Source organism: Alosa sapidissima, chromosome 18 (assembly GCF_018492685.1).
Source record: "Alosa sapidissima isolate fAloSap1 chromosome 18, fAloSap1.pri, whole genome shotgun sequence".
NCBI lineage: Eukaryota > Metazoa > Chordata > Actinopteri > Clupeiformes > Clupeidae > Alosa > Alosa sapidissima.
This window is the reverse complement of record NC_055974.1, coordinates 329,644-354,171: the sequence shown is the minus strand read 5'-3', so window position 1 is coordinate 354,171 and position 24,528 is coordinate 329,644. Positions and strand designations below refer to the sequence as shown.

The window sequence follows — 24,528 nt, the reverse complement described above, 5'->3', positions numbered from 1 at the left end:
AATTATAGGCTATAAAAAATGTATTTTTTTTATGTGTGGGGGGGTGGTTGTTGTGCGGCCCGCCGGCCAATTTTCAAAACCCAGTGTGGCCCTTGAGCCAAAAAGTTTGCCCACCCCTGGTCTAACCAGACTTGCCATGATAAACTAGCAAATTACTTTGTTTACAATATTTCCAGGCTTCAACCAGTGCTGCTCATTCAGACTTATGTGCACAATTATTTATTTGAGTGTTTTTCATGATTGTGTTGCTATTTCTTTGCCCTGTTTGCTTTGATTGATAACTGAGGTGATTCAAATCAAAGGAAGGTTAAGTTTAAAATAAAAGTGTTTAAATTGAACTTTTTTTTCCCCTTCTGGTCCTTATCTGAAATAGATTTTTAAAAAATCAATAATTATCAATATCGACCGATATGAAATACTTATATCGTGATACAGTTTTCAGCCATATCGCCCAGCCCTAGTCAACAGTCATATTGGCAGATGCACGCACCATCCTTCTATCATTCATGAACGAACAGCGCACGTCCATGCAAAACATTACAAATTGCAGTATTACAACACATATTGGAAACATAATTAGAATAAAGATATTACGAAATACTGTACATCTCATGATGAGAAGTTATTCACCGTCATTTGCAAATTGGTAATGACGGTTAAAAGTGATAGGGGAGAGGCGAGAGACACGTATGGAGCACAGCTGAAGACGCGCAAGCAGCCTCCTTCAAATGCGCCGTTGAATGTCAAAATACCGATGCATTTATTTGACATCGCGCTTTGCGCCGTTAAAGGGAATGACAGATGTCATTCTCATTGGTTTAAATGATGTTACGCCCCAAACACACCCATATGACTGATTAAAAAACCTAGGAACACCTTGTTGCGCCATGCGATCCATGTTTGATAACGAAAACCCTCCCAATGTGGACTGGACACATCCTACTAAATTTGAATAAGCTTCTGACGAGTGACGATGCGCTTTTGACTGTCATGATAGGGCCCTTGGTGTGTGAGGCCACGGTAAGGGCCAGAGCAGTCAGAAGAAAATAATTGGCTCTTTCACCTGCTCCTCAATTTCCATATTTCCACTTCCTACCCACTCCCTGTCATATTTACAGCATAACACAACTCAGAACAAAGAAACACTCATCATACGGACACACAAACATGCCTATTCACACACACACACACACACACACACACACACACACACACACCTCCTCCACCCCCATTGTAAACTGTCCCCTATAGCATAAATACTGTCTTTATATGTTTTATATTTTTTGGTGTTCACCAGCTCTGTCTATGTATGTCAAATAGTCTTTCTATACTGTATGTTACACGTCTTTTACACTCATTTGGATTATGTAAGATTTGTGGGGTTTTGTAAATATTTGTATAATATGGCAAAACTTAATTTTTTTTAAAAAGAAAGAAAAAAAAATAATACTTGGTGTTTGTGTTAGGCTCGTTTTGAAGCAGAGCGTTCTCAGCTGGAGGTGGAACTGAAGCTGTCGGTGGAGCAGCAGGTTACTGAGAGACTCGTGCATATTCAAGAGGAGAATGCCACCAGCACCTCCAAGCTACGAGAACAACATAGGTAGGTACTTACACACACATACACACTTACACACACACAAACACACACACACACACACACACTTGAACTGCAGACATACACACCAATTCAATTCAATTTATTGTGCTTAAACATTACACATGTATCATGGCGCTTTACAGAATGTAGGCAATCAGAGAAAAAGGAAAGAAAAAAAGAAAAGAAAGAGAGAGGCCCATGGGTAACAGGGGCGAGGAAAAACTCCCTAGAATTGGAGATACATATAGGAAGAAACCTCGAGCAGATCCACGACTCAAGGGCCTGACCCATCTGCCTAGGGTCAATACAGGACAGTAAGGTCTGTATACATGACAAATGCATATGATAGTCAGGTGTAGAGAATAAGACATGGTGTTAAAAAGCACTTGAGCAGAAAGTTACAAGAGGTGGGGTGATTACGTATCTGGTTTGATAATTCATTAATCCTGATTTAGTGACAGAATTTTCAAATAGTCCAGCATTGGATTTGTCCAGGGGAAGGGAGTTGTCATGGGGCATGTGGTGGGTCGGCAGAAAGGCCAGGAATCCGGGCAGAATTGTCATAGGCAGGTGATTGGTCGCTAGGCTGTACGGGCCAGGAATCCAGATAGGGGGACAGTAATAGGGCAGTCGAGGATGGGACTTCAGGTGAGATGGGTGAGAGGAGGGCCAACACATGGATGGTTGATGACTGGTGATGATATACCTCACAAGTGAGGTACAGTAAGGGGAAAAAAAGAGAGATGTAGAGTGGGTTAGTATTACTGAAAATGGTTAATGCCAATAAGTAATTAGTGGTACTGTATATTGTTACAGTAGATCATAGTGAGAATAGGCAAGAGAGGGAGAGAAGAGGAGAGGGGGGGGGTTGTACGGCATGGCACATGAAAAGTCCATGACCGCACTATGCTATAGCAGCATAACTAAGGCATGATGAGGGGTAGTCGGCACCAGCGCAGGTATGGTCAGTGACCACCATCGCACACGCGACTGGGGTGCCAGTCACACGAGGACTTGTCCAGGGTGGTCCATTCCAAAAATCCCTGAGGTGGGTGAAGTTCCACACCGCACCATACCTAACTATGGGAGGCAGTAAAGAGGTATGTTTTAAGTCTAGACTTAAAAATAGGGAGGGTGTCTGCTAGTCGAATTGAGGAAGGAAGATTATTCCAGAGGAGAGGTGCGCGATAGCATTAAATGGAAGGTATTCATCTGGTTTAAGCCAGGTTTCAGTAAGGTACATAACATCTATATGATTTTCAGTAATAATTTCATTAACCAAGGCAGTTTTATTTGATAGTGATCGAATATTAAGTAAAGCAAGTGTAAGTTGCGTTTTTGGAGGAATTTGCTTAACCGAAGAAGTTTTTATCATAATAAGAGTGCTATGAATAATTCCCCTAGTGGGTCGAGTAAGAGTTGACAGTCTTGGTACAGACACCCTCTCTATTTGGCCTTGTATGCCCTGTATACCTGGGTGACTGTTAGGACGGCAGAGATCTGTGTAAGACATTATCTCTGCTTCCTGGATCTCTGGTTCGTCAGGAACTAGCCTCGGTTAGGTGACGGTCTATGTTCCTTGAAAGGAGGGCAGTACCCTCCCATGTAGGATGGATACCGTCTCTTTTCAACAGTTCAGGTTTCCCCCAGAAGGAGCTAAAGTTATCTATGAAGCCCACATTGTTTTTGGCACACCACTTTGACAGCAATCGGTTGAAGTCTGAAATTCTGCTGAGCATTTCATCACCTCTTTTAATAGGTATGGGTCCAGAGAAAGTTACAGAGTCAGACATCTGTTGCGCGAACCTGCACACGGAGATAAAGTTTTGTTTGGTGATCTCCGATTGACGCAATCGGATATCATTAGTGCCGGTGTGGATGACTATTTTCGAGTATTTACGATTAGCTTTAGCCAGCACTTTCAAATTTGATTCGATGTCGTTAGCTCTGGCCCCAGATATCGATTTTACTATGGCCGATGGAGTCGCTAGCATCACATTTCGTATAGTAGAAGCGGCAATGACCAGAGTAGCAGGTTTCTCGGGGCTAGTTAAGGGGGAAAATCTATTAGAAACATGAATAGATTGGTGGTTAGCAGTGGGCTTCCTTCGTTTGGATTTAGATCCAGGCGAAACAGGCCCAACGCGCTGCTTTCGCTTGGGTCTAGCTCCCCTAACAGTCACCCAAGAGCTATCCCCTTGCTGCGAGGGGGCTGTCATGGTTGTGCTAACTGTGCTGACGGCTGGTGCATCCACACAATTTACCAGGGGTTCTGCCACTAGCTGTTTGCTAATCTGATCCAGTGTGTGGATGCGATTCTCTAGTTCACCTATCCTCGCCTCCAAGCTAGCTATTAGTCTGCATTTATTACAAGTAGCATGTCCACTAAAGGAGGCTGAAGAGTTAGCTAGCATGTGACACGCCGGGCAACAGAGAGAATCGGAAGGAGAGGCAGGGGCGACAGAGGACTCTGCCATCGTCCTTAAGATAGATTAGACAAGTGAATTGGCTACACGAGTGGTTAAGAGTGGAGTTTTTACGCAAATAAAACCTAGGTGTAGTCTAATTAAGTGGATTACGTGGAGAGAAAACGGGAGCAAGCTAGCGTGAGAGCAGCCACTCTGACAATACAAACAGGAAATGACGCGATTCACTTACCGTAATCCCCCGCACACTATCCATACACCAATCTGCCATGATGTCCTTATCAACCAACATTGCTAGCCAGTGCACAGACTTTGTGCCTTTTTCCACTGTCTGTGTGTTGAATATGATTGTTTGTGTGTGTAGAAAGCAGCTGCTGGACCTAAGTTGTCGGCACGACAGGGAGATGTCAGCCCAGCAGACCGAGTTCAGAGCCCAGCTGCAGGAGCGTGAGGACAAGCTGCACGCCTTCACACAACAGTGCGATAGCAAGTAAGTGTGTGTGTGTATCATTGCAAGGCTCTGTGTGTATGTGTTTTCTGTGCCTGACTCTTATGTTGTGGTCTGTGTATGTAGACTGTCCGTAATGCAGGAGCAGCTGGTTTCCATGGCAACCAGCAAGCGGAGGCTCGAGCATCAGAGGGCAGAGCTAGTGTCTCGTCTGCAGGGCATGATGCGCTCCCATTGGACTGAGGCTTTGAGGTTGTTGGCCAACCAGGGTCAGGTATGAGAGAGCAGCTTAGCTTTGGCTAAAGCCTCATTACTGATTGACTTCATTATTTAGGTCCATGAGGTTAATGCTCTGCTGACCCTGTTTATGAATAGACCTGGTAACCTGTTGAATTTTCAGTATTCATGTCTCAGGTTTTGTGTGGAGCACTTAGATTGACTTTAACATTGCATCCGTGTGTGTGTGTGTGTGTGTGTGTGTGTCAGTTGGAAGGTCCCCTCTCGCCTCACTGTCGGTGGGAAGGTATTGGGACCCATAACTTTCCAGTGGAAGAAAATAAAACAAATTGCAAGCGAATCAACACAGACAGCACACATTCAACAGGTACACACCCATATAGATCACACACACACACACACACTTGTAGCAGACAAAAAACACTCTCATGACTATCCTTTCCGTCTCTCACAGTCCCTCAGGCAGTGGTGCTCCATCTGTCCAGAGAGAGAGATGGAGAGATGAGAGGAGAGCGAGAGATGGGAGGAGGAGGAGAGTCTGATAATACCGTCTTTAACCACAGTCACATCTTCACTCCCCTCGAACCGCAGCTGGATGAGACCGGCCTTACAGGTATCTCTCTCTCACGATCACACACACACACACACACACACACACACATAACACACACATAACACACATAGTATAAAAGGTAAATCTGCAGCTGGCTACAGGCTGAGAATGTTGGTTGGCCCCCTAAATAAGGTGTATAAGCACCTTTACCCACCACAAAATCTGGTTCTCGCTTTACTTCTGTCACAGTAGCATGCTAGCTTAAAGGAGAATTCCGGTGTGATATTGACCTAAAGTCAATATCACCTAATTCAGTGGAAATGCATGGATTCAGTTGCTTCCAATAGCAGCAACTGGAATCCATGCATTTCTACGGAATTATTTTTGGAATCTGATCCCTTATCATACCTGTTTGTTCGTACTCGTCGCTCGACTTATCGTGACTAAATTCAAGATGGCGTCGAACGGTAAAATTCCTTAAGGTACTGCCTGTATAAATCGTCTTGTAAATAAACTACCAGTGCTTTTTCAAAGTTCTCTATGTCTCGTTTTAAATGTCAAGGCCTTCGGAAGTCTACCAATGAAGTATGGAGCTACTTTGAGCCTCGTAAATGGTGTGAAACAGTGATTTATTTGCATGGCTAGGCCGATGCCCGAGGCACCACAACGAAACACTGTGTTGGTAGAATTGGCTAACTAGCGCCAGATTTCTGTGTGCAGGGGACAAGCCGAGGTGAGCTATGAGACATACGTTCACACTCGGTATCATGTTTCAACACACTTTAGGTCAAAATCACACCGGAATTATCCTTTAAAGCCAATCCCATGCTTCTCTTTATCATCTCATCTGATCTGTCATCTGTCAAATGAGTTTGGTTTGAATTTTTTTATTATGAGATAGTAGGGCTGCACAATTGATTTTTTTTTAATTTTTTTATCAAAATCACAATTTCAACTAAATTAATGCGAAGTCGGCAATTAATCATGCAGCTTGAAACTCTCTCCCAATGGTTAATCATGTCACATCTAGGATTTTTATATTCCTGTCATCCTCCTTGTGTTAGAGACAATGAAGCTCACTAAACAGGAGTGCTGTGCTTCTCATGCTTCTCGTGCTCACCAAACACAAGTGACCCAACTTAAAGTGAAATTTGGAATAGTGAACCGAAGCTAGACCTTCCATAATTACAGAGAAAATCAAATCGCAATATCTGTCAGAAAATCACAATTGGATATTTTGTTCCAAATTGTGCAGCCCTATGAAATAAACACTTGAGCAGCTCAGCTGTAGTGTGTGTGTGTGTGTGTGGGTGTGGGTGTTTATTTGTGAGCGCATGCGCAGGCACACACGAGTGAGCGCTGAAATCTTAAGTCTCTTTTCTGATCTGCTCACAGTGAAATCCTCTCAGGAGATATTTACATCCATGATGCAGGGTCATATTTGCTATTTGTAGATTCACAAATCACTCTATGCCTTGCCATGTAAATATGTAACATACACATGCTGCTTAGAAAAACACAACTGGAAACATGTGATGCAAATGTATCTTTCCTGATTCACGACTTGACTTGGTGTGTGTGTGTGTGTGTGAGGCAAAGAGCTTATTAGAGACTGCTTTAATCTTTGACTGGCTAAATATATTTGCCCCTGGCTGCCTTGTAAGTCTGTTGCAGTGCTATCTTTAAATAGATACACTCACACACATGCTCACACATAAAGTGCCCAGGTAACAGTCATGCCCTAGGAGGGAGAAGTCAGCTCCGTAGTATTCTTGTTTTCTTGCATAATATGTTCTGCAGGTGTAGCGTGTACAGTTAGGAACAAAATTATTCATACCTCTGGCAAATATTGATTTGATGTTGATTTTCTCTTGACCAATATGTTTGTTCTGACTGAAAATGACACTGCCACATGGCTAACGGTTGTAAGACAATGTGGTAGAAACATGGAATCAACATTTTTTTTTTTTTGTTTTTATGAAAAATGGCATGTCAGAAATCATTCATACCCTTTTTAAATAATCAGTGGAAACATCTTTATTTGCATTCACAGCTCAAAATGGTTCGTATCATATCTACCAAGCCTCTCCATGTCTCCACTCTCCACAATGATTCTAGACTGGACCTTTTTAGCAGCAATCTAGGTTTTGCGGCAAGAACGATTATTTGCCATCACTCTGGCCTTGTGCTCACTTTTTGGTGGATTGAGGTCTGGTCCAGACTCTGGGTGGGCCACCCTAAAATGTTGATATTGTTTTCTGTTAACCAGGTTTTGCCTTGTTTGGCTGAATGTTTTGGATCATTGTGTGGTTTAATGGTATAACGCTGCCTATTGGGGCAGGTCTCTCGGCACACTGCCTGATCTTTTCCTCCAGAATCCTAATGTAGCCCCTTGTTTTAGTGTTCTCGCTTACTTAGGTGTTACTGTTTACTTTCCATGTTTCTCCGACATTGTCTTACAACCTTTTGGCATGTGGCAGTGTCATTTTCAGTCACCAGATTAACATTAAATCAATATTTGCTAGAGGTGTGAATAATTCTGTTGCTAACGGTATATAACAGTATATGCTATTTCACTTATCCACGAGTCCATTGTTTTGACATGCACAAATGTGTGTCTGTGTGTGTGTTGACAGCGCTTGGCAACTGTGATCTGGACCTCTGGGAGAAAGTGCGAGGTGAAGAGGGGGATAGAGGGAGGACAGGGAAGGGAGGACAGGAGAGAACAGACACTGCAGAGAAAGAGATGAACAACAGGCAGCAGCAGCGGGAGCAGCAGAGTCACATTCATAGCACAAGTGAGATGCTCCACCCAGACCCTTTCCAGAGCCCAAGCCAGTTCAAGAGCTTAAGACAGTTCCACACATCCAATCAGTTCCACAACTCAAATCAGTTCCAGAACTTGAGCCAGCTCCAGACCACAACTCAGTTCCCCACCTCAAGTCAGGCATCGAGTCATTTCCAGAGCTCAGGTCAGTTCCAGAACTTGGCTGAGGCAGAGAGCATGGGTCACACCCTGGCCCAGAAAACTAGACCGAAATCTCAACCGTCCAGCCAGGATGGGCCTGAGCGTGCAGTCCAGGGCCAGCACAGCGACCATGGCTCAAGGCCACATCAGCCTCCCAGTCACTTCAGGGGTCACAGTGCCAGTCAGAGCTCCAGTCGCCTCCATACCAGCAACCAGAGCCTCAGCCAGGCAGAGGTTAGCTCCTCCTCCCCTGAACAACGAGCCAATCACAGTAGCTTCAGCTCGGAGGTGTACAGCAGTGATTTGGATAGAGGACCTCCAGTTAAACACCACAGCCCGCCCCTGAAAGTAAAAACTGTGGAGGGGTCGTCATCATTGGGGCAAGAGAGACATAGTGAGCTCCAGTACTATATCACCAAGGTGAGATTTCACACACACACTCCATTGTTTTACAAGAGTTTGCACATTTCTAACCAAAGAGATGCTTCAATCCAAAGAAATGTATATCAGTGGTAAGTGTTACATTCTACCATTGGTAGTGGTAATGGCAATGGAAGAACTTGTATATGTCTTGTGTCCAGGATTAGCCGTTATTCTTACAAATTCACACACACCTTCACACTCTCCCCTCAGCTTTTGGACTGTTCCCCTGGTGAGCCGTTCCTTGATGCGCAGGTGGCGGCCCTGTCCCAGAGCGCCAGAGGGCCAGCGGGAAGCCCACATTCAGACCCACTGAGCCAGCTGCTCAAGCAGCCCCAGGCCAACACCCAGACCATGCAGCACATTCAGCAGCTCTACAACAACCTGCTCAGGTGGGGAGTGTGTGACGGACAGACACACAGACAGACAGATAGTGATTTGGGCGTGGATACCTTGGGTATACTTCTGTGTGTGCCGTTTATTGCATTTATGTGTGTTTGGCTTGCATGACTTGTGTGTGAATGTGCCTGTGTGTCTCTTATAGTTTTGTCTGTAGTTTCTTCTATGATTTACATGTGTTTCTGTTTGTTATGCTTGTTACTTTCATGGTTAATGTAGTAGGCTAACAATCCAGATTATAAAGTAATAATTAGTTATAATAGTAAATAGTTTATTTCTGTGTCCTCTGTCCGTCGTGCCAGGACTGAGTATGAGAAGAACATGGCTGCCGTCCAAAGTAACCTGGACCAGAAGCTTAGCAAGCTGGAGAAGAGTGAGGTGAGGACAGCGTAGGAGACCACTTACTTGAGTCTGCTGCAACACACTGCAGGATATTACATACAGCAGAAACAAATAGAGCATTCTAATGCAATTAACACATCACAGCTCTTACTCGTTTATAGGTGTATGCATGTTAATATATTTGTGACAACCAGTGTGGACTAATATACTGTAATGTGGGAAGTACAACATTTACAATAGCAGGATTACAACAATTTATAAATTACATTAAGACATTAATCAGAGCGGTTATAAGACCGGTTGTAAGAGTGCTAACCAGCCGTGGCCTACTGGTTAGCACTCTGAACTGGTAACCGGAGGGTTGCCGGTTCGAGCCCCGACCAGTAGCCACGGCTGAAGTGCCCTTGAGCAAGGCACCTAACCACTCACTGCTCCCCCAGCGCCGCTGTTGATGCAGGCAGCTCACTGCGCCGGGATTAGTGTGTGCTTCACCTCACTGTGTGTACACTGTGTGCTGTGTGTGTTTCACTAATTCACAGATTGGGTTAAATGCAGAGACCAAATTTCCCTCACGGGATCAAAAGAGTATATATCCTTATCCTTACCTATATGCTTTTACAAAATAGCTCATAGCCTTTTCGTTGTAAATGCCTGTTCCGGTCTTCACGGCTCTCCACGCTGAACCCTTCTTATGAGGTGTCAAAGCCTCTTCTACCTTTTGCAGTTAAAAAAAAAAAAAGCATCAGCAGCATATTATAGTAGGTTGTTAAAAGCAGTCTAATTTGGGTCCTATTGCTGGATAACTGCTCTCTGTTCTGTTTGAAAGCAGGAGGCAGAGCCACCACAGCCCTGTCCAGTCACAGCCCCGCGGCAACCACAGCAAACCATGGTCAACCGAGTACGCAAGGCCGGACTAGGCCAAGGGAACAGGACAGGGTCAACGAAGGTCACCGCATGGAGATGAAGGAGAATGAGAATAAGAAGAGCGAGAGAGAGTGTGTGTGTGTGTGTGTGTGTGTGTGTGTGTGTGTGTGTGTGTGTGGTCATATGGTACAACCTGTTTTTAGATGATGATCAATGATGAAAAGTCAGTTGACCACAAAACCAAGAAACAGACTACTGATCGTCCTAGTCTTGTTCAATGTGTTTTTAAATTAAGTGTTCAGACTTTTATTAAATGACGGTTGTTGTTTTTAATACTTTTGATCCATTTGTGTTTTCTTTGTTGGGGAAGTGTGTAAAGTATATTTGCTGAATTCGTTTACTCAGTTTGGCTAAGCCTTCAGCCGCTGAACTTAATTCCTTTTGAAGGATTTTGATATTCAGACATAAACATTTCAGAGTCGTTCAAGTGGACACAATTTGTTCTAGTTAGAGTTGCCACGTTATCCATCGATCTCATGACATTCCACAGTTCACTGAAAATATGTTTTTAACCAAACCACTACACTGGTAATTAGTCTAGACTAGTCTGAGGAGATATTCACCTCAAAGTGAGTTTGTTTGATTGATTGATTGGGTAACACTTTATTTTAATGTGTCGCTGTTACAGTGTACTTACCTAATTAGGTACAATGGTACAATCTGTGTAACAACATGTACTATCATTGTACTTGCATAATGTATTTGTGGGTACCTACATATAGTTGTTACATTGTAATACTGAGTGCTTTTACAAATCTTTGCCAATTTGCCTAAATTTTCATCAGAGGCAAAGAGCTGACCTGAGACCTGCTGGATAGGGTAAATCGGGTCATGATGGATTTGATATACAAAGCATGCTTAACTCCAGTCAAGGCCTCCAAAAAATCCAAACATTAAAGTCCATAGGTAGAGTTATGTGTAATAAAGTGGAATGATACAGGAAAAAAGTATTGAACACGCCTGCTGAAATTTCTTAAATACTTTGTGGAAAAGCCTTTATTCGTAATGACAGCTTCAAGGCATTTCCTGTTTGACGAAACTAATTAGTCACATTATTCTGGTGTGTGTTTGGCCCATTATTTTAAACAGATAGTCATTTAATATTGAAGATTTCAGGGGTCCCTCTTGTGAATCCTGAACTTCCAAAACTGTTCAATTGGATTGAAGTCAGGGCCTCTTCCTTTGCTGAATGGTTTGGATACTTGTCCTGCTGAAGGTCTAGCCATGTCTCATCCTCATCATCCTGGTGGATGTAAAGATTCTCCAGGAACAAAATGACTCCATGCATCATTCCTTCAACTGTATGAAGTCTGCTAGTACCATGAGATGGAAAACAGCCCACACCATGATGCCACCACCTCCAAACCCCACTGTTGATAGGATATTTTTAGGGTGTTGCACAGTGCCATTTCTCCTCCAAATATGGTGTGTAGTATGACATCCAAAAAGATCAATATTTGCTCTTGCCTGACCAGAATACATTCTCTCAGCATTTCATAGGGTTGTCCAAATGTTGTGTAGCAAACTTTCAACAAGCTTTGACATGTTTTTCTTCAGCAATAGAGTCATGCGGGATGAGCGTGCATAGAGGCCATGGCGGTGGAATGCATTACCTATGATTTTCTCTGTAACAATTGTACCTGCTGCCGCCAAGTCTTTCTGGAGCTTTCTCCGGGTGGCCCTTGGCTCTTGGGCTACTCTTCTGACTATCCTTCTGACTTCCTGGTCAGAAATCTTGCTAGGAGATCCTGTGCATGGCCAGTTGATGATGCAGTGATGTTCCTTCCACTTGCAGATAATGGCTCCAATAATGCTTGCTGGATGATTCTGAAGTTTTGAAGTGCATCTGTAACCAGTTCCATTGATTGACAGTTCCATCTATTGTTGTTTTGCAACAATAAGGTTGCAAAGGTCTTGGAAGAGCTCTTTGCTTTTACGCATCATGAAATGTTTCTTGTGTGACACCTTGGTAACAAAAAACCTTTTTATTGCCCACCAGTATGTACTAACCCAGCTTATATCAATTTGCACAGATAGGAGGGATAATTTCTCTTATTACTTATAAATTCCAGTTTGTTCCTTGCCATTCCTTGCCTTTGTGTACTGCTTTTTCTTAGCGTGTTCAATACTTTTTCCCTGTGCCATTCCACTTTTTTACTCATAACTCTACTTTTAGACATTAATGTTTGGATTTTTATACATGTGTGGATTACCTAAGTTAATACTAATGTCCGGTGAAAATTTCATGTGAATAGCCTCACTGGAAGTATATTTACTGAAAATATTTTTGACGTGTTCAATACTTATTTTCCCCGCTGTACAACTATTGCATAGGAGGTGTTTTGGGTCTACTGGACCCGAGTGTAATAATTGTAGGTGCTAAGTTATGTACAGTTGTGTGCAGAATAATAGCAGGGTGTTTTTTTTTTTTTTTAAAGCTTAAAATCCTTAGAATAGCTGTTAATTCCAGTTAATTCCATAATATCAATGCATTGGGAACACTGCACGTTCAATTTCGAATCAAAACATGACCAAAATTGATCAAGTTTGTGTTATACTTTTATAGAAAGTGAAGAAAAGGGAATGTTAGGCTGTTCAAAACATAGCAGTGTTTGCATTTTTCTTTAAAACTCAAAACATTTACTGTATAAACTAAAACATGTGTTTACTTTAGCCCAGGACGATTGAACTAGATTCCACAATTCCTCTGCATTTCTGGGTTTTCAGAAACGGCATTTTTGATGTCACCCCACAAGTTTTCTATAGGATTAAGGTCTGGGGATCGTCAATCGTTAGTCTGGAACCAAGACTTTGCTCGCTTACTGGTGTGTTTTGGGTCATTGTCTTGTTTAAACACCCATTTCAAAGGCATTTCCTCTTCAGCATAAGACAACATGACCTCTTCAAATACAGTATTTTGATGTATTGAAACTGATTTATGATCTCTGGTGTGCGATAAACAGGTCCAACACCACAGTATGAGAAACATCCCCATAACATGAATTGTGCACCACCATGCTTTACTGTCTTCACAGTGTGCTGTGGCTTAAATTCAGTGCATGGGGGCCGCAGACAGTTTGTCCAACGACCCACATACACATGCAAAACCCAGAAATGCAGAGGAATTGTGGAATGTAGTTCAATAGTCCTGGGCTGGAATACCTGTTCACGGGTGCCAGTTGGTCGACTAAGGATTTTCAGCTTTGTTCAATTTTTTAAATCACACTGCTATTATTCTGCACACAACTGTACCTTAACTGTGTCCTCCTAACTGGTCCTGCTGTGTATGTGTCTGTGTGTGTGCGTCTGTATGTATGTGTGAAGCGTTCCGTTCGTGACACGTAAAATCCATTTTAGATGAATGGTCTATTTTTTTCGAACGTACGCCCCACTGTCACGTCTGGTATAGCTACTTCCATTGATTTATAATGGAAGCTAATTGTTGCAGCAGACGCAACGCGAACGGAACGCTTCAGTTACGCGCCTGGTGTAGCTCAGCCTTTAGTGTAGGTGTCTGTGTGTGGAAATGTTGTCTTTCTGCACCTGCTATTCCCACACAAAGTTACAAAATTGTTACATTTCAAGCACTTTCACCTGTTCTGATGAAGTTCTAAGAAATAAGCACCAATAATGATCAAAAATCTTGTTTCTATTTTTTTTTTTTACATTTTTTAAAATGGAATTTCCTAATTTTCTCACAAAAAAATGAAAATGATCATTTCTCACGGGTAAATGGCAAATATAAACCATAAATGATGTCTATATCACTGGGAATTGAGCAAGTAAACATCTGTTAAGTATTTTTACAGAAATTGTTATGACTGTATTGATTTAAAAGCCTAATAATGTGGTGGGTCCACCAGACCCGGGAACATTTAGCTGTGTAACAAAAATATGAACACCTTACAAGGGTTAAAAGATGACCTACTCTGAATCCCTCTCTAAATAAATATCCAAGTGAAGACTCCACTAATGTATGACGGGTCAAGGGATACTTAATAGAACACAGAAGAGCATCAGCTGCTAAGAAGGATCATTGAAATGGAAAGTTGATGTGAGGACATTTAGTATTTGAATAGATGTATAAAAAACACCAAAGCCGTATGACAGGGAGGTTATACTGGCCATGGATTACAGCCAGGAGACTTATTATAGCCCGTCTCTCCATGTGCTCTCTCTCTCTCTCTTTCTCTCACACACACACACACATACACTCTGTCTCTCTTTCTCCCTCTCCCTTTGCACCTTCCCTCTACCTCTCTCAATCTCTTATCCTATCCTCTGCCTCTGTAATTCCACTGAGGTGAGAAGCTTAAAACCTTGATCCTGATCTTTGCACTAAAGCTATTCAAGTTAGTTTTAGTGCCGCCCCGACCCTCACATATCCCCACATTCCACTTCCCTCAGTCACTCCATGAATGGTAGCAGAAAAAAAAAAGAATGTAGGCCCACTTGGATTTATTTGTGGTGAACTATGACTTTTTTTTTTATTTTTTTTTTTTAACTTCTTCTTTTGAACCTGCATTCTGGATTACCACTCCACCTGGGAATAGAAAAAGAGAGACTCCCAAAGGAGATTATCAGATCTGGATTATGAGGGGAGAAGGTCTGCCAATAATTATTGCTTCTTCATTTTTCTATTTTCCTATGAGATTTTTCTGGAATGTTTCATCTCATGGCATAAGGTCTGTTCTAACATTCTGAAAGGTCTGCTGTCAATCACCGCATATTCAGCAATTGGAGGCGATGGCATGCTGCTGAGAGTTGACCTATAGCTGGCAGGTGAGAAAACCCTTTAAATTCTTCATTTAATGTAATGTAATGTAAACTTTAAATATCTTTATTGCCCCCTCTTTCTCCTCTCTCTCTCTCTCTCTCTCACACACACATACACACACTTACAACAGGTGCACTTAACTGCATTTTATTGAAGGTAGTCTTTGCTTTTTAGCTTTGCTTGCCTGTGAGGCTTATTCTTTGTAGATGTGTTTGAAGACTTCCAAAAGTTGGAGTATTGCATATGCACCACTGCATTAAACTTGCCTCCTAGGTCTCTGCAAAGCCTTTTGCTGAACTGTTCACACCATACTCCACTACACAGAGACGAATGTATTTGTTTGAACAAGGCTATCTGATAAGAGTATTGTGGGGAAGAAGGAGCTGAATCACAAGTCTAAGGTAGGGTAGCTTCATAACTGCTGATGAGCTATTGCAGCAGAGCAGACCAACCCTGTCCAGTGATATGAGGGAATGTACAGTGTCATATTGGATGGTGTTGTGCTATATGTTGTTTGTCATGGTAGGCATTGTTGGTTAGCTATTACATTTTCATGTGTTTATGTGTCAGAGGAGAATGTAGATAGATAGATAGATAGATAGATAGATAGATAGATAGATACTATATTGATCCCCAAAGGGAAATTCAGGTGTATGCTGGATAGCTCTGCTATCTTCTCTGCAGAGTTCCTGTAGTGCAACAGGTAGAGTAAAGTGCAAGATTATGCATTCAGTATCCGTGGGGCACACATACTCTACATCAGGTAGGTTTAGATCTGTAGTACTCGAAATGTTACTATTCATTAGGTTGTGTGTTTGTGTGTGCATGTTCATGCTCACCATATTCCCTAACCTCCATCTGTATAGAGTTTACAAACTTAATTCATGAGCTCTGTGAAGTTCTAAAAGATGTGTTGAAATAGTGTGAGTGTAGTGTAGTCAGGTGGGGTAACGTTTTTGCATAAGGACATGGCCTTGCCAGGAGTGTGTGTGTGTGAAAGAATTTGGCTGACTCAGGGCCACCATCTTTAGTTTAGTCAAGTTACTTTTATTTATATAACGCATTTTTGCATGCACAGAGTGCAACGCAAACAAATCAGCCATCATGTTGCCTTCCTCCTTTAATTTGCCAAATGAATGCCTGCTGTGATCCATAGGCCTATGTCCTCTCAACACACACACACACACTCTCTCTCTTTCACCTATAAGCACATGCTATAGCACAGCTATTCCGTAAATTCCATGATTTCCGATAATTACCAGTGGACAGTACATTATCCCGTTTATTATACGGCTACTTGTCAAAACGAATCAAATAAATAGTTCACATACAGAATTTGACAGTTTCAGGTGTTACGTGGCAACGTCTTACTAGCTGACTTTACCTTTCAATGAAATTCCATTGCAATAAGCAAACAGACTTCTTGCGGAATGATATGAAAGACGTGAATCAAAAGCACAAAACCCATTGCCATTGACTAGCCTGGCTAGCGCCACCACTTCTCAATGAGACGTGGTCTGGGAACCAAACGTTAATTTTCTCGTATTTGAAAAAATTGCCCAGATCCGTTTATTGGGTGCCACGGATGTCTATCAAATGCGTCTGTGCATAGCTCATCATTGTCTTGCTTTCCCCCTTGTTCTGTGATTGGTCCCCTATCTCAGGCGAAAATTTGCTCCATGGTCTCCAGGCTGCCTTAGCAGCGTGAATCAAATCGCGCGCAAGGCAGCATGGGAACACTCAGGCTAGCCATTGACAGTGGTCACCTCCGAACGTTGGGAAGGCCCTTCATGTAAATGGAACTTTCTGCAGCACTCTGAAGAGCCGTGTAATAAGGAGCATTAACACATTGACATATGTATCCGTTGCACCTTTTTCCATCCATCCCTGTCTGTACTTGTGGACAGGTTGCATGTAGAGAGACCGTACTCACCAAGGCCCTAAAGCATGTGGAATGTGGTATTTGAGTGTTCTGTTGAAGTGTCATATAAACAGACTGTTGCAAATCACTTTGGATAAAAGTGTCTACTAAATACTACTCAGCAACACATATACATATTTACTATCCCCAAGTTATTTCTTATTTTCCAATTACAATATTTGCATATTTTCAATTTCACACATTGCTCTGTCTTTTCATCTCTTCATTTCTCTCTCTCTCTCTCTGTCCGTCCCTGTGTGTCTCCTTCTGTCTCTCCTTCTGTTATCATCTCCCTCATCATGGATAATCTACAGTGCAGATGGTCTTTGAGGAGATTAGGATACAAGCAGAGTTTCTCTTTCTGGACCCCTGCGAGGAGGAGAGGAGATAGAATGGGTATAGAGCTGGGGATGAGTGAGAGAGCAGTTAAGGCAAGGCATTGAAAGGAAAAAGAGAAAAATACAGCTTCAGAAAACAGGCGGACAAGGGGGCCTCCAATATATCCAGCTCAACTATACCTTTCCCTCTCTCTTGCTCTGTCTCTCCTTCTCTCCAGTCCTCCATCCCTTGCTCTCTTTCTTAATGAGCTTATTGATGGTTAAGGATCTGTGTTGGAGCTTATTAACTGCTCTACATCTGTTAGTAGTGATGGCCTCACTAGCTGTGCGTTGCTCCCTGTGTGTGTGTGTGTGTGTGTGTGTGTGTGTGTGTGTGTGTGTGTGTGTGTGCGCGCGCGCACGCATTATGTGTAATGGTGGCCTGAGCCTGCTATGAATATTTACCAGATCCTTTGCCTCACCCTGACTTGTGCTACCTGAACTGAACTGCAACCAGGTCCTTTCCTTATCATCCTTTCCCTTTTTTTGTACATATCCAATTGAGATATGGGGCATAGTGCAAAATTGGAACTTTGTAGGAATTACACTGCATGTATATATTCAGCATACTAATCAACAGAGCCTACATTTTTATACTACCTCACAATTTTTTATTCCAATTTCTTATCAATTCATCCCTTTTAGCTATTTCTGTTCCCAGTCATTTTTAAACCCATACTTTTGTTTGGAGACTTAAATGTGCTCATGACTTACAGTTCATTGACAAAATATGAAATAACAATAATAAATGAACAAAATGTTAGTCTGATGGAGTTGACATTTTCGGAGCTGATGCATGTCTTACGGTGGTAACTTGGGTATACCTTGAATTAGTTACTGCATTGTAACAAAAATAGTGGTGAACATATCTTTTAAATATTTGATTTTTAAGTTATAGATAACAATCTGATGAAGTGGACATCTGAGAGATTTCCGAAATTAGGCAAAAAAGTGTATCAGTCAACTTTATCAAAAGGTGTAGCAATCATTTTGTGTTTTCTGTTGATGTTAGCTGCCAACAGACACCAGAATAAAAACAAAAACACTGTGTTAGTTGTTAGAGAAGACACTAGGTATCACAAATTTGATTATAAAATTACAAATACTGATTATAAGGATAATTTTGTTACTGGCATTTCTTTAATGATATTCATAACATTTCAATGTCAATACAATGTTAATTGTTAAAACTGAGGGCCCCACAGTTGGTCCCATGTCTTAAAAATAACTGCTGTATAATATCTCATTGTGCTTTTATTGGCCCTCGTGTTGTTATCTGTTTTTTTCCAGCTGTTTTGTTGTGCTTTCGTTTGTGTGGAATTTAATGACATTTCCTCATTATTTAAAATGTCTTCACTATCTTCATTATCTGTTGCTCTGTTCTTCATTCTTTAGAGAACATTTACTTTCACCTCTCTCTCTCTCTCAATTCAATTCAAGTGAGCTTTATTAACATGACACATATTTTTTGCATTGCCAAAGCAGAGGGGTATTTCATCAGCCTCGCTAAAGGCCAAACCTTGCTTATTTCGATAAGTCTCACTAATTTTAGTGAGAGTTCTGTTCCATTAGTGTGGTTTACGTGAATCCCAGCTTGGTAACTATGGGAATGTATGCCACAGAACTAACCTGGTCCGTAGCAGGTTAACTTTCAAGCTTAATCAAGCTGTTAATCAAGTCACCAATTTAAGTCGGTCACCAAACAAAACTTCATCTCCGTGTGCAGGTTCGCGCAACAGATGTCTGACTCTGTAACTTTCTCTGGACCCATACCCATTAGAAGAGGTGATGAAATGCTCAGCAGAATTTCAGACCTCAACCGCTTGCTGTCAGAGTGGTGTGCCGATAACAATGTGGGCTTCATAGATAATTTTGGCTCCTTCTTGTGGAAGCCTGGACTGTTGAAAGGGACAGTATCTATTTTACACTGGAGGGTACTGTTCTCCTTTAAAAGAACATAGACAGGGTTGGGTAGTAACGGATTACATGTAATCTAGATTATGTAATCAGATAACAAAAATCAAGTAACTATAATCAGCCCAGATTACAAAAAACAAGTGTAATCAGATTACAGTTACATTGTTGGGGATTACCTGATTACATTTTATCATGCAAACAATTCAACTTTTTAATGATAGACTAGCTATCTTTTAAAAGACGTTCACTTTTTAGACTTTTTTAAGATATAGTTAAGAACAAAATGATTCATACCCCTGGCAAATATTGATGGTTAGGGCTTCGGCCTTTGGGCTTGCCGATTCGACTTCACTAATTCACTGATTGGGATAAATGCAGAGACCAAATGTCCCACACGGGATCAAAAGATATACTTACTTATTAACTTACATACTATTGGGGCAGGTCTCTCGGCACACTGCCTGATCTTTTCCTCCTAATCTTAATGTAGCCTCATGTTTTAGTGTTACTGTTTACTTTGAGAAAGTCACCAGGTCCCCCTGGTTGAAAATAATCATTTCCTCACCCCCACAATTGAAATGGACATGGTGTTATTTGGGTTTAATGCTTCCCTTTTTTATGCCAATCTCAGGCCATTTCCCTGGGTCAAAAAAATCCAGCGAAAGCTAAATTATTTGTCCAGGTGTGCCCTTAAAAAGGTTAAGCTGAGTTGTGCATGTTTGGAGAAGAGTGGAGAAAAATAGAATGAGAATTCTTTCTTCAATTCTGTGGTGGTGTCTTACTTAATGGGCATATTTATTGAAGTAATCTAAAAGTAATCCTAAAGTAATCAGATTACGTTACATGTTTTTGGTAATCCAACTGATTACGTTCCTGATTACAAAAATTACCATGTAATTTGTAGTCAGTAATGGATTACATTTCAAAGTAATCTGACCCAACCCTAAACATAGACCATCAATTAACCGAGGCTAGTTCCTGACGAACCAGAGATCCAGGAAGCAGAGATATGTCTTACACAGATCTCTGCCGTCCCACAGTCACCCAGGCATACAGGGCCAAATAATAGAGAGGGTGACTGTACCAAAATTGTCTACTCGTGCTCAGCCCATTAGGGGAATTAATCATAGCAATTTTATTATGATAAAAACATCTTCGGTTAAGCAAACCTGTCCAAAAATGCAACTTAAGCTTGCTTTACATCCGATTACTATCCAATCACTGTCAAATAAGCCCCCCTTGGTTAATGAAATTATTACTGACAATCATATATATAGATGTAACATGCCTCAATGAAACCTGGCTTAAACCAGATGAATATCTTCCATTAAATGAATCTACACCTCCCTCCCATTTTAACTACCATGTACCACGCCACACTGGCAGGGGAGGTGGAGTAGCTACAATTTATCACTCTAGTCTTCTCACATCTTCCAAGCTCACACATAAGTTTAAATCTTTTGAAGTTCTAGTCCTCAATCTAGTACATCCAGACTGGAAAACTAATGGGAACTTGGGAATGGGAACCATTGGCACTGCTCAATCCGAGGGGCGGGATAAACGGTTGTCTTTCAAATTTCCTCTGCACGCAATAGGATAGCGCTACAACTCATGAGTCCCATGCATTTACCCACTAGCGGAGCTAGTTGGCTAGTTGATTAAACTTTTGCCAAAATTAAAAAAAAGCTTAACCCGAATCACGATTCAAAGACCGCTGTTCGCCAGCAGCAGCATCCATCTTCATTGTTTTCAAGTAGCAGGGAATTCACACGGAACCGTCACCAACTCTATACACGGTGTGATTGGCCTGATTGAAGTTTCATTTTTCCAGCTCGCAAGCCAACGGAGAGTTGCTAGACTACCCTTACATTTGCTGCCGCTAGGGTGCGTCTAGATTTCTAGGCTATAATCAGCCTGTAACCGTGGTCACATTGTATAGACCCCCCAGCCCCTACACTGAATTCCTAGAGGAATTTTCTGATTTACTTTCTTTCCACTTTAGCTGTCCAAACAGAAAAAATACTTATGTTGGGTGATTTTATTATTCATTTGGATAATGTGAACGATTGCCTCACAATTTCATTTCAATCCCTAATTGACCATGTCGGTTTTTGCCAAAATGTTAATTTAGCCACACACCGAGATAGCCATACTATTGAGCTAGTCTTGTCTTACGGCATAAGCATCGAGCAGTTAACAATATTACCACAACACCCCACCTTAACTGACTACCATCTAATTACTTTTAAAATGACACTACACTATACAGTACCTAATTCAGCGGAATACTACAGTTACGGCCTATCTGAAAAAAATAATGCAGACTTTTTAGAAAAAATTCCACTTACGCTTGCCACATTCCTGACTCAGGAGGTATCAGAAGGCCCTTTCCTCAACCCAGCCGAGGCCGATCTGTTAACCGATAATGTGATGAACTCATTACGCTCAACCCTAGACTCTGTAGCGCCGCTCAAAAAGAAAATAAGAAAACATGTAAGACATGCTCCATGGTATACCACACAGACCCAAAACCCTCAAACAAAAAGCGCGTAAACTAGAACAAAAATGGTGCACCACTAAAATGGAAGTCTTTCACCAAGCATGGAGAGATAGCCCTATCACTTACAAAAAAACACTCAACGAGGCTCAAGTCAGCCTACTATTCCTCGCTGATTGAAGAAAATAAAAATAATAAAAAATTTCTCTTTAACACGATCTCCCACCTGACGAATTGCCATAACGAAGTAACCCAATCTATCCCTATAAGCCTAAACAGTAATTATTTCATGAACTTTTTCAATGACAAAATTTAAACAATTAGAGTAAGATCAATAACCAATCAGTTTCACCAAATACCCATACTCCATTGCTGAATGATAGCGAAAACATTATAGAATCACAGATGAGACCTCGAACAACATTTAATTAATTTACACCTATTGACATATTAGACCTCACCTCCACAATTTCCTCATCAAAATCTACAACTACTGTAGTCTACTAGACCCTATTCCTACTCACCTTCTTAAGACTGCTCTCCCCTTCCTGGAGAATGCTTTCCTCCAGATTCTAAATAATTTAATGCTATCAGGACATGTACCGCAGTCGTTTAAGATCTGTTATTAAGCCATCCCTCAAAAAAACCTAGCCTTCACCCTAACATCCTGGCCAACTATAGGCCTATATCTAACCTCCCTTTCGTTTAAAAAATACTACAAAAAATAGTGTCCAAACAAATTGGTGCCTTCTTGTATATGAACAAAATCCAGGAATTATATCAGTCTGGCTTCAGAGCTCACCACAGTACTGAATCAGCCTTAGTTAACATTTTTAATGACCTCCTCATTGCTGCTGATAATGGATATGTATCAATACTGGTCCTCCTAGACCTAAGCGCTGGCCTTGACGCCATAGACCATGACATACTACTTCATAGGCTTGAAAATGTGATAGGCATCAAAGACTCAGCACTCACTTGGTTTAGATCATACCTTCCTAACCGTCGACAATTTGTACAGGTCCATAATAAACCATCTACTCAGACTATGGTAAAATATGGAGTGCCTCAAGGCTCAGTACTGGGGCCCCTGTTATTTTCTCTTTATATGCTTCCTCTAGGCTCTGAAATTAGGAAACATGGCATTCATTTCCATTCTTATGCAGATGATACACAACTATACCTCTCTTTAAAACCTGATGAATGAACCCCATTAGCCAAACTTGACACATGTATAAGAGATATAAAGACATAGATGACGAACAATTTCCTGTTTTTGAACTCAGATAAAACAGAAGTAAAGAAGAACAGAAGAAGGTTTTAGGTCCTAAAAAGATGAGGGATATTCTATCCACATCACAGGCTACATATCTTCCAACGACCTCATCCACAAGTGTTAAAAACCTAGGCGTTATAATGGACCCGGACCCATCACTAAATAATCACATAAAACAGATCACCAAAACTTCATTTTAATTCAGTGTCCCGCCGGCGGGACAGTTACCCCCCTCCCCCACCTCCCCCCAACATTCTAAATCAATTGTATGCACCATATTGCTATGTAGCATAGTAATGTTATACACTATTTCAAAGCTTTGACTCTTGGGAATCCAAAAATGACAACATTTTTCATGTACATTTATTGTGACTGTTTCCTACGAAAACTAGAGGTTCTCAGCTTTCTATAGAGGTCCAACATTTGATGGTAGGCACCAGAAGAGGTGGGAACAATGCCCTTGTAAATAGGCACAGTGCAATTTCAGGCAAAAACTTGAAATTCTTTTTGAGAATTAAGCTGTTAAAGATAAGGAAGTCCTCATCCTTACCAGATGCCGAGAAATTAATCCATGCTTTTGTCACCTCAAGGATAGACTATTGCAATGCTCTATACACTGGCTGCAATAATACCTGTCTAAAGCGCTTACAGCTTATACAAAATGCAGCTGCTCACACACTCACTAGGACCAAAAAAAATGAACATATTTCTCCATCCAAGCATCTTTGCACTGGCTACCTGTTAATAGTCGCATTGGCTTCAAAATATTACTTCTAACATACAAAGCCATACGTGGCCGGGCACCCGAATATATTAAAGATCTCCTAGTCCCATACAACCCACCTAGACCGCTACATTCACAGAATACTGGACTTCTTGTAATTCCAAGAATCTCAAAAACTACAGTAGGAGGCAGAGCTTTCTGCTACCGCGCACCCCTCTTCTGGAATCTCCCTCCCTCTATTCGATTAGCAGACATCCTCCCTATTTTTAAGTCTAGACTTAAAACATGCCTCTTTAGTGCCTCCCATAGTTAGGTATGGTGCAGTGTGGAACTTCAACCACCTCAGGGTTTTTTGGAATGGACCACCCTGCTGTGTCCTTGTGTGACTGGCACTGACCATACCTGTGCTGGTGTTGACTACCATTCACTATGCCTTAGTTATGCTGCTATAGCATAATGCTATCATGGACTTCTTATGTGTCACGCCATACAACCCCTCCTCTCCCCTTCCCCGCCATTGCATTTCAGATAATTATATTTCACTAATTATAGTATATTATATAATTATATTTACACTTTGGCAGAACTATGAGACTTATGGGAGACAATAGGCTATATTACGTTGATACCAATTTCTTTTATGACTACACCTAGGCAATCATTTGGAGTGAACCCTTTTTAATCTAAGAACGTAGGCTATGCCTATAATTTTGAATAGCCTATGC

The 24,528-nt window shown here is 41.5% G+C and overlaps 1 protein-coding gene across 9 annotated transcripts in view; it reads left to right on the top strand.

Annotated features, from left to right (window-relative positions):
• Positions 1–10,589, top strand: part of cntrob (centrobin, centrosomal BRCA2 interacting protein) — a 30,667-nt gene extending 20,078 nt beyond the window's left edge. For 6 of the 9 annotated variants that reach the window (XM_042069423.1, XM_042069422.1, XM_042069420.1 and 3 more), the window contains 9 exons: positions 1,467–1,600; positions 4,388–4,513; positions 4,598–4,745; positions 4,958–5,075; positions 5,163–5,321; positions 7,898–8,649; positions 8,863–9,041; positions 9,351–9,426; positions 10,217–10,589. In XM_042069423.1, the coding sequence (XP_041925357.1) occupies positions 1,467–1,600; positions 4,388–4,513; positions 4,598–4,745; positions 4,958–5,075; positions 5,163–5,321; positions 7,898–8,649; positions 8,863–9,041; positions 9,351–9,426; positions 10,217–10,354 (1,830 nt within the window). In that variant the 3' untranslated portion in view covers positions 10,355–10,589. The remainder of the gene's footprint in view (positions 1–1,466; positions 1,601–4,387; positions 4,514–4,597; positions 4,746–4,957; positions 5,076–5,162; positions 5,322–7,897; positions 8,650–8,862; positions 9,042–9,350; positions 9,427–10,216) is intronic. The other 3 variants (XM_042069418.1, XM_042069416.1, XM_042069421.1) reach the window with 3 other exon arrangements.
• The last annotated feature ends 13,939 nt before the right edge of the window (positions 10,590–24,528 follow it).